This window comes from Buteo buteo, chromosome 10 (genome assembly GCF_964188355.1).
Source record: "Buteo buteo chromosome 10, bButBut1.hap1.1, whole genome shotgun sequence".
NCBI classification, from domain to species: Eukaryota; Metazoa; Chordata; class Aves; order Accipitriformes; family Accipitridae; genus Buteo; species Buteo buteo.
Genome location: NC_134180.1, coordinates 9,784,172 through 9,794,834, shown reverse-complemented (window position 1 = coordinate 9,794,834; position 10,663 = coordinate 9,784,172). Strand labels below are relative to the sequence as shown.

The 10,663-nt window shown below is 49.1% G+C and overlaps 1 protein-coding gene across 2 annotated transcripts in view; it reads right to left on the bottom strand.

Moving 5' to 3' along the window:
* Nucleotides 1-1,256: 1,256 nt before the first annotated feature.
* The window catches only part of ACBD6 (acyl-CoA binding domain containing 6), an 89,706-nt gene continuing 80,299 nt past the window's right edge, over nucleotides 1,257-10,663 (bottom strand). For both annotated transcript variants that reach the window (XM_075038534.1, XM_075038535.1), the window contains 2 exons: nucleotides 6,087-6,117; nucleotides 1,257-1,880 (listed from right to left, as the gene is read on the bottom strand). In XM_075038534.1, coding sequence (XP_074894635.1) covers nucleotides 1,726-1,880; nucleotides 6,087-6,117 — 186 coding nt within the window. In that variant the 3' untranslated portion in view covers nucleotides 1,257-1,725. The remainder of the gene's footprint in view (nucleotides 1,881-6,086; nucleotides 6,118-10,663) is intronic.

Genomic DNA, 10,663 nt, shown 5'->3' with positions numbered 1-10,663 from the left:
GATGTATTTTATTTTTGCCATCCACACTCCAGCAGGAAGGCAGTTTCTTTGGGACATTCCATAGGGAGGAGGCTTAGAGCTCAAGTTTCCTACTAACTTCAGAAAAAGCCCTGAAGGTTTTTTCTTTTTTTTCCCCAAAAGCACAGAAACCACCGCAGCTCCCTGGCCCATCAGACCCCTCCAATATTAAGATACTGGAAAATAAGTCGATGTGGTCAATATAAGGGCCCATACAGCCCGTTAACTTGCCCAAGCCATTTCGCCCCCACCACTGAGCCTGCCCTGTGCCTTGCGGTGGTGCTTCAGCTGCTGGCGGCGTTCAAGGCAGTGCGGCAAACTTCGTCAGCGTTAGCAAAAGCTGGCAGGAGCCGGCAGCTGCTGTGAGGGGCCAAAACCCACACATGCCTCCTGCCCAGCCATTACTTACCAGAGGGAACATTCCCACTTAATTTTCCTGAGGCTGGATGCACTGCAGAAAGGACTCGATGGCAAGGAGCTTCCCGTCATTGCGATGATTTCCTATGCTCCCCCCAGGCTGTAAATCTCCTTGTCCGGGAAAAAGCAAGCACCATGGCAATGCCCTGCAGGGAAGCCATGGCCTCCTCTTGCCATGTACACCCACCCGACGCAGCGGACTCCCTCCCAGCCTGAAGCACAAACCATCCCCGGCAGCTCCCCTGGACCACGGCCGACCCACCGGCACAGCCCAGTGGGGATTCCAGTGAGGATGCACAAAGCCCTGCACCCATCCCACCTCACTCCTGAGGTATTGCCACAAATTTCTTATTGTTCTGGGTAGTTGGCCAGCTGAGAGGACCATGAAGTGTCCAAGACAGGCCTGCAGGGGTGACAGGGCAAGCGCATGTTTATGTCCATGCCTGGCTCTTACAAAATCCCAGCCCTGAAAGAGCCACCCTGGGGACTGGCACACGACAGGAGGACCTGGAGCTGCTGATGGAGGTGGGGTTTTAATACCGTTTAATTCAGCAAAGTGGTTGTGTGATGGGGTAAAAGTCCTGTCAGCTCGGAGAGGTTGGTTAGCCATAAAACACTTGTCTTACAGGTGTTAGGTGAGAACTAGAGGGACAGACAGACAGCTGTTCGACCCCGCTATCTTTTGTAGCCCTCCTTCCGCAGGACAAGAGCTCTAGCAGAGCTTTCCAAGGGCTATGACAGTGCTGAGCTGCCTCCCACCCTTGTTGCTTCCAAGGAATCAAGTCACTCCTGCAAGAAAAACACACAGAGGCTCCGTCCCAACACTGTGCTTTGCTTTTATTTATAATATTTTGTTTGGACCCAGGGGAAAAAAAAATAAACCAAAACTCAACCCAAACGGGAGAGATGAGCACCTCACCTGGCCCAGCAGCCCTCCCCTCCCCACGGAGGAGCCGACCAGTCAGCACAGACTGCTCTGGTGAGACATCCGATGAAGTACTTGTGTTTAATACATTAAAACAATACTTGGGGCCTTCTCCAGGCCCTCTCTACCCTCCCTTGCTCCCTCCCCCCTAAATACTGATAAATGTCAGAGCATGCAAAACCCTGATCCCATCCTGCCCAGGATATGCGCTCAGCCAGCCAGCCCTTGTGCTGGAGAGCCCACCCAGACCCTGTGCTCTAAAAGCTCCCCTTTGAACCTCCAAGGCGTTTCGGAGGGCAGCAGGGGAAGAGAAGGGGTGTTATTGCGGAGTGTCTCTGTCCTCCCCGCCACGCGTTGCTGCAGGGTTAGGTCTTGCCAGTGGTGTGCTGCTGTAGAGCCGAAGTGATGGCTTTACAGTCTGTCACCTCCTCCGGCAAGCAACCCTCCTGGTCCCGGAGCATGGGGTCGGCTCCTGACCTCAGCAGCAGCTCCACAATGTCCAAAAACTCGCAGGCAGCAGCTGGAGGGAGAAAGGGAAGCGTTAGTCTGGGGATCCTGACCCGAGGCGGCAGTGATGGACATTTCTGGAGCGACGCTGTAGCTGGTGACTTCCCACGCCTGTGCCAGAGGTAGGAAGTGCCGTCTCAGCACCTGGCCAGGCGGAGCAGATAATTTTTCGGGGCAGTGTTCAGTACTCAATGTCTTACTTGCCTTTGGATTTAATAGTGCAAAGGAAAGAGAAAAGACAGAGCGAAAGCAATGAAAAGGCAAAAGTCTTGAGAGAGAGGGTGTTACCGGTGCAACCATCACCCCCGAGCCCGCAGGCCAGCCATGGAGCCACTGGGAGCTGGGTGGTTTGCCGGACATCACCTGGGATGATGCACAGGGTGCCTGGGCGCAGTTTGGCTAACGCTCCTTCATGTCCAGGACTGGAGACAGGCCCACGGATGGGCCCCAGAGTGCTACTGCAGCACCACAGAGAGGCCCCAAGTGCCACCTGGGAAAGCATTCCCTGCCTGCTTTTGTACCCAGAATTTATAATGCATTTATCACTTATAACATATTATGAGCCCCTGCCCCTCACCTGGCTCCTGAACCTCGCAGGGCTCCACTGGCAGCACGTCCCAGGCAGGACATTGTCAGTACTGCCTCGCTCCCAGCTTTCATCCATCATTGCTCCTTGTGGAAAATTTGGATGGTTTTTAGCTGCCAGCCAGACCTTCCCTGAGCACCAGCTGACACGGACAGCCAGTAACAGCACACCACTGTTACTTCTAACTCACACCTCTGCTAGCAACTATTTTTTCAGCCCCAATTTACTCTGCCAAGATACAAACAAGTTTGACCTGAACTCTTCTCTGTCCTGAGGATGTAACAGCCTGGGAGCTTTCAGCTTCCCCTCCAACCTTGCCTGAGGGTGTTAAAAAAACCCAAAGAACCAGGAAAAACAGAGAAACTCTTAACACAGAAGAGCTGGGCTTCGCTGATACCAGCAGAAGTCCCAGTCCCTCGATTTTCCCTTAAGCCCGTGCAATGCAGATCCTAGTGAAGCCAAAAACTGCCTCAGCCCCCATCTGCCTTATGAGGCCGCGAAGCCAGCAGCTTCCTCTCGCATTGGTAGTGACTGGTTGCAATTTTATTTCAGACGCTTTTACAACGTAATCAACTAACTCTTTTTTGCCGTTAAATGTAGTAATTAGAGTGTCTTTTGCATTACTCTGCAGTTTTCTACTGACCCAAAGGGACAAGCAGCAATGTTTAATTAAAATAAATTTGACATACGATTGGAGCTTATACTGAAAAAGATAAAAAAAGGGGAAGAAAAGGGGGAAGGGGTTGGTGAGGAAGCAGATAGGGGTGTGAGTGAGGCTGAGCTGAAGGGCTGGGGGGGGGACAGCCCCTTGCAGAAAGCAGACTTCCAGGGGTGCCAAGGAAGCTGCAGTGACAGCTTCTGGGGATGGAGAGCTGGTGCCCACATGGGGAAAGGTGGCTTCCTTGTCCGCTGCCGCCAGCGGGCACAGCCTGTGTCCTCGAGCGGGCCGGGGACGTCCCCGGGGATGAGCACAGCTGCTGGATTTATCACACCCTGGGACCCTCGATTTGTCAAGGGCTGGAGCGGCAGCCCTGACACTGGCACGGGTGAAGATGAATTTCCATTCAGCGCAGTTCGCCTTCCGACTCCATTAATCCTCAGGGTTCAGATGATGAATTTCTTTTTTTTTTTTTTTTTTTATTATTTATTTTCCCTCCAGCGTCCCCTCCCACTGCCCTGCCACAGCACAGAAAGAGCCGAACAGATGGTGCTTTGCAGGGAAGCCAGAGCGCCCATGAGGATACAGAGCCTGCCCACTCTGCGGCCACGTGGCCACCAGTGCTCGGAGAAGCCTTGATTTCCTCTGGGAGAGGCAGCAGCAATGATTTTAGTATTCACGGTGGGTGGGTGCGTGGATGGATGGATGGATGGAGAGGAGCTGAAGACTAACGGGCCGTTTAGAGGGGAGACTTGTGCTCATACCGATCAACACGGCACCGACGGCTGCCTCCAGCCTGGAGGACAGCAGGTCCGGTGGTGGGTCCCACCTGTGAGCTGGTGCCTTCGGACCACGCTGCCGGCTGGCCTCCACTTAACCTCCGATTAAACCCAGGGTCGGCGCCAATCGGAAGGAGGCAGGATTTATAACCCACAGCAGGATGCAGTTTGACACCGGCTGTAATCAGGAGAGCTGTCACCACAAGGACAGCTGTCAGGCCACGCTGGCTCATAAAAAGGGATGGAGACACCCTAAAAGCAGTGGCCGCCTTGCTGGCCTTGCTCATGGAATTTAACCCTTCCCTGAACAGCCTCTAACAAAAGGGATGGCCTTGTAAAGGCACTGCTCTGCTCAGCACTGCCAGAGACAGTTTTCATACAAGCTCTCATGTCTCTCTGCTGCAATTAATGGCTTGGTTACGAAGCGCTTACCGAGATGATACAATGAGAGTTTCAGTGAGTTCTAGTTTTAGGCCAATAGCCACTTGTATCAAACCCATTCAATCATTTAACAAACTATTTTCAAGATCGGGGTGATTTATGACCAGATCAGCCAGGTAAGGGAATGAGGATGGCCTGGCTGCAGCGATGGTCAGCCAGGGACAGCAGGGCACCCATGGGCATGCCAGACCTGCGTGCCAGTGATCCAGAGAGGCTTTCCCAAAGATGACGTACAGGGAGGGGAGGCTGGATAATACTCAAGGGGAATAAAAAATTTTAACACTTTAAACATTCAGGAAAAAAACCCTGGTAAACTGTCATTATTGAAACAACTGAGCTGGCAGGGTGGATCAGAAAAAACATTTCTGAAATAATGTTAATTAAATCAGTTATGTTTGTCTGCTTGTGTTAAACAACATGCTTCAACCACCAGCCAGAGGGATCCACCTGCACATAATTTACATTGAGGTGATGCATCCATCCTCTACTTTCACATATTGAACTTGCTTGAAGCAGGTGCTCTTGGATAACTTACACACACTATGCTTTTGGACAACCTACTATAATCCACTGCGCACCCCTCGGTAGGCAGATGTCAGTGCCAGAGTGGGGAACAGGGGAGAGCATCTCTCCAGGAGAGAGAAAGCCCAAAATGTGGAAAGAGCTGGGCAGAGGAAGAGGCAACTTGGCATTAAGTGCTGTCATTCTGTGGACACTGCTGCACTAAGTAACACATTTGCTACTTCAGTCAGAATGGTAAGAATTTGAAAAATAAAGTATCCTACAGGAAAGATCACACAGGGAGAAATCATACATTATTGTAATTACAGTCTCGGCTCAGGGGCCGTGGAATCTGGTAGTTTAGATCCAGATCCAAATGCTTTGCTTCGGACTGATGGTCTGCAAAGCAATTTTGCCATCCTGCTAATGTCCTTGTGGAAAGATCATAAGAGAGGAAAAGACACAAACACTTCAGAATGACAAGTGTGCTCTTAATTACATAGTGACAGGCATCGAGAGAGAGTACAAAATAAGAACTGGTATGTCTTAATTTTGGAAAAAATTATGATACAGATTAAATCGATACTTTCTTCCTATTCCCTGCACATCGGCACTGCATGTGTCACTTTAGTCTCTACTTTTCTCATTTGGAGATAGAGCAATCTTTCAATTAAAAGGATTGCTACAAAATCTCATATCTAATTAGCATGTAATTGTAGGAGGGACACAATCTGTAACTTTGCTCTTCTGGTTTTGGTAGTAGAGAAGCTGCTGCTCTCTCAGCTGTGATCAGACAGGTTTGTCACCAGTACGTGTGGAGGTGAAGGCCACCTTGCTCCTTCCCTTTCCCTTACCTGCGTAACCTGTTAAAGCCAGTACAGACTCTCCTCTCAACCTCAGCGTCCCCTAACCAGAGCCACTCCTGGGCCTGGAGGTAGTACAACTGCATCCTGGAGACACATAGGCGCACAGGAAAAACTGCAGAAAGGGCATCATTAATTGGGGGAAAAGGAAGGCTTTAAGGTGACATTTGCAGAGGAGAACAAAGGGAGGACAGCAGTCTTCCTTGCTGTTTCTTCCAGGGCTCCTATTCATACCATGCTGGGATTTGCCAGTGGGGGTAGCCGCTGGTTAATAAAATCCAGCTTCCCTCCTCATATTTCTGCTGAAATTTGCTTTCTGCACGTAGACCATTTACTTCAGCTGCAAATCCATCCTATTATGAGGAAACAACCAAGCTGAAAGGCAGCTTACCGTAATGGAGTGCAGTCTGGCCTTCCCCATCCTGAAAAAGAGAGAGAGACTTGCTTTTAGAGGTATAGGTAACGTCGTGGGGATACAAGTAAATCCCAGTTTTAAATAAACAAACTGAATCACAGCAATATTTTAATTGACTAGATAAACAGCCAGGGACACCCAGCTACCTGGCAGTCAGGTTTTGAATCATCATCCACCATCAATCCATATTGATGGATAATCAATATCTATCCACCCATAAGTATGCGTGGATCACGTCATGACATGAGTATAATTCAGTTCACAGCGTTATCACTTCAGCCCATAAAAATGAAGGATTTCAGTCCTACGGCCTTACTTTGGGACCCTCACTAATCCTGATGCTTTAGTGCAAGATGCTTCTGTGCAAGCCCAGCCTTGGCCAACTACTCAAGAGAAGGGTAAAGCACCGTGATGCCGGCACAGCTCAGCGCGCCATGCTCTTCAGCACAAGGGAGCACACAAGGGAAAAAACCCCCACTTTTCTTCCACCTGAATAAATCTTAGGTCCCTGCTCTTCAGAATTCAGGTCTGGCCAAAGATGGACCCAAAGCCCAAGTAAGTTCTGTTGGGCTGCTGGCATCCCTGCAGGATGAGGGTGAGGAAAGGGCGATGCACAGTGCTCGGGAATGAGAGCTGGTTGCCGAACTCATCTTTGTGAAACACCTGCAGCGCAAGGGCAAAGCAAACCGCATGATTTGAAGACATTGGCACACAGCTCCCTCTTCAAGCTAACACGTACGCCACTGCATCAGCTGCAAGTGTGTCCCCTTCCCAGAATCGACAAGCACAGGCAGAGCTTTGCTGGTGAGCGGTTGGTGCTCACGTGGCACGTCCAGCAGTGCAAACCCAGGCACCTCACCATGCCGCAGCCTTGCCCTGCCACAAGAACAGGTGAAATAACAGAAGGAAAGAATTACTGGCCCCTTTGCTTTCACTACCGCACCAGGATTAGCCTCTAATTCAGTTCTTTGCCTCCTTAATTTATTTGCATCTGTTTATGGAGACTTAAGTTTTTAATTACCATCATCTTTGGGATTAAGGTGCAAATTCTACAGCCTGCTGTGGATTCTGGAGCAGACAAAAGGGAAAAGAACAGGAAAACAGGTAGAAATCCCACTCATAGCTGTGTGGAGACTACTGGTTTTCTAGCCAGTTATTCTGTTTGGTATTAACCCTGTTCAGCTGAGGAACTAGGAATGACTTGTGTTTCAGGGTGGGAGGTGCCACACTTTGCTCTGGGACACCACACCAACACAACAACCACAGGAGCAACAGGGACAGAAGAGAAAAGCCAGATGTAACAGGCATTTGCTGCCTAAACATCCATTTCACGTCTTTTCCAAGCAGAAGGTGTGGGGTCAGATTTTTCCTTCCACATGCTGCTATGCCCCCCATTCATGGCACTCATGCCACCATTTGGAGGCATCTCATTTCAGGAGCCTATTTCTGCCCCAATCGTGGGGAGCATAATCCAAGTGGGTGTCATTAGAAGATACCGCAAACCAAACAACTAAAGGAATCAAGGACGGCATCCATTGATTATTCCACACTAATAAGGTAACTGATCTGAGCCAGAGCCCCTGAGCGGTCCTTAAGCACGTGCCTGCTTGGAGGAGTGACAGGGCCGGCACTGACTTCAGCAAAATATGGAGCAGGGCTGGGGAAGAAGAGGCGTGAGTGCTACGAATGAGTTATTAGAAAGGCAGGCTTTCAAATATGCAGGTTGTGTGTGTGCTGGGGGATGGGAAACCAGCCCCCCTCCATATCGCCGCTTTCAAAACTGTAGCCGACAAAACCCCCAGGTGAATGGGATTGGAGACATGCAGCAGAAATCACCTTCCATGGGAATGCTTTGCTGCAAAACTCCTTATAAAATACCTAGGACTGCTCCAGGAATACTACAGTCATTTGTTCCACTTCCAAAAGCCTGTGTAAAGCACTGCTGCTTCAGCAGCAGGCTTTGGGCTAACAAGGCTTTTTATTTCTCTTAGATGTACTTTCTGGCATTTACTGGGCTAAGAAGGGAGCGCAAGTCCCAGCATACGAAATGCGTCTGTTTAATCCCAGTGCAGTTTTTAAAAAGAACTATTAATCCAACGTTATGCAAACATTGTTTACACTTTATTTCTGCTGTGGATTTTTTTTCCCCCTTTGAAATGGCTGGCCAAATGCTATTCGTTATACCTCTCAGATGCTATGCTATTTGCTTGTATTTTCTCTGTGACAAATTTTAATCCAGGTAAATGGAAAAAGCTCTAGTGTGGTCACTCACTAAGGGCCTTGATATGCCCTCAGGAGGCTGCTGATCTCAATCCCTCTTTGATTTGGCTTTTTGGAGCACTGTGGCTAATTGGAGCCTGACACGCTCAGCTTCTCTGTGCACAGCGCTTGGCTCCAGGTATGGCAATACTGAGCCTTCAGCGCAAAATGGTCACACCTGGAAACTAATGAAAGACGGGCTGTGAAAGTGAGGATTACAGCTCCCATTGTGGAAATTACGTGAGACGAATATTGCCTACCAGGCGCTGGAAATGTTCGTTTTACAACAAAACAAGACACGCATAAGTGGTCTTAAGATGAATTGTAGCTGGCCTTGATGCAAGGGATATTTCCCAATGTGCAAGAGAAAGCAGCAGTTTCTGGAGCATCCTAGGCAAGGTGCGGTGTGCCTTTCTCCCAGGACATGCCTCTGTTGGGACAAATGACCCCAAACAGCGAGCGGACAGGGGCAGCCTGCCACAGCCTCTGTCCTTACCCGGCTGTAACCTGCCCAGGGCACTAGCAAGTGTCACCAGCCAGCCTGGGATCGCTGGCACCAGATTGCCACGTTGCAGCCAGGAGCACATCCTCTGCAGCCTGAAGGAATGCAGAGATGCCGGCGGTGATCAGATGCACCATTTTGCTCATCTGGTTTGCAAGCAGGGGCAGCTAATTTTCTCCACTGAAACCCATCAGGCTTTTTGTTGGTTTATTTTATACAAAGCACCGAGTTGGAGGGGGATGTTTATCATATTTGTTTACTTCTTCTCTCTCCAATTTAGCTTTCAGATTACAGAAATGTAAATCATACAGAGCTGCAAGTACAACAAGACCCAGAGTCTACCGATACACACTGAAACCAATCATCTGATATATCTGTAACGTAAAAACCTGAATACTGTAACCAGTTATTTCCAAACTGTGCCTATGGAAAGTTAGGTAATCACCGTGCATTATCATTTCTGTGCTATGGCATGTTAAAAGAAATTAGAGACTTTTTTTTCCCCAATATGAGCTTCTGTAGCATGACAGGAGCACAAAGAGACGGTGTTAAGTAGGGGAGCTGATGTCAGGGAGTGCAGAAGAAGAGATGGGCAGCTCCGGGGCCAATGCTGAGCTCTGCTCTATGCCGGGTTGCCTCCGAGAAATGTCTTTTTAACATCACACATCAGCTGGAATAATGTCAACGTGACAGGTTAAAAAGGAGGAAATCACAGCTCTGATTCAGTGAACTTCAACACAAAAGGGGAAAAAGGCCAGGCTCGAAGCAGTAATACGTGTTTCTGCAAAGCTTTGCTTTCAGCTTGCAAGGCACTGGCAGATACCTGTCCCAGAGCCCTTTTAGCAATACTCTCTCTATAAAAAGGAGCTCATGAGCTTATGGAAATGGCAGAACCCATATCGGCAGACAGAAGATGACCAGAAAGGAAGGGAAGACCATTACACACTCAAATATAGGAGCGCTTAGTCCCACACATGCAAGTTACCGACCAACAACAGATTGATTCCAAGCTTTCTTCTTGCTTCCTAATGCTGCGTGCCATCCCTGGTGCCTTTTACAGCCTCCTGGCACATCTGGCCACAGCAGGATGACAGCCAAGCTGTACAGCCTTCAATGGAGATGAGAGCATTTCCAAAGACTTCAAAAATAAAACCAAACATCCACATCTACCAGAACCATCAGAACAAAGATGCTACAAAATCACCAGTACCTCCTACGTCCACGGTTTGCGACAGATGTCACTCAATGAAAATCCAGCTACCAGTGGGTAACTTATTGGATAACAGGATTGTGTCCTGCTCCTGAGAAATTTAAGCAAGAGAAATGAGAGAAGATGGACAGAGCGCAGATGGACCAACTGTCTTATCCGTTAAGTGGTACTATGGCTACTGCATGTCAATTTTGTCTTATAAGTGATAGGATTATATTGGTGTTGCCATCCCATGTTCATTCTTTGGGAATTTCTGTACCCTGCTTAACCTAACACAAGGTTTCTGGACTGAGGGGCAGAGACATGGAAATGGCTCGGCTCAGCCCTGCTGAGATGCTGCATATGCTATAAAACACGATTCCCGCTGCCCTGCCATGGCAAGCAGATCTTACATGTGTTGACGTGCCAGTGTTTGACTGCTGGTTTCACAGGACAGTTTTTAAAACAGTGTTATATAAACATTGATCTTCCAGACCTGCCTCACTTGCTCTCCAAGCTGTGTGCAGAAACTTCTGCGAGCAGGAGGGTGGCCCTAAGGGAGACACTGTCTCTTCCTCCATCTCACGTGTTTTATGCAGCAGA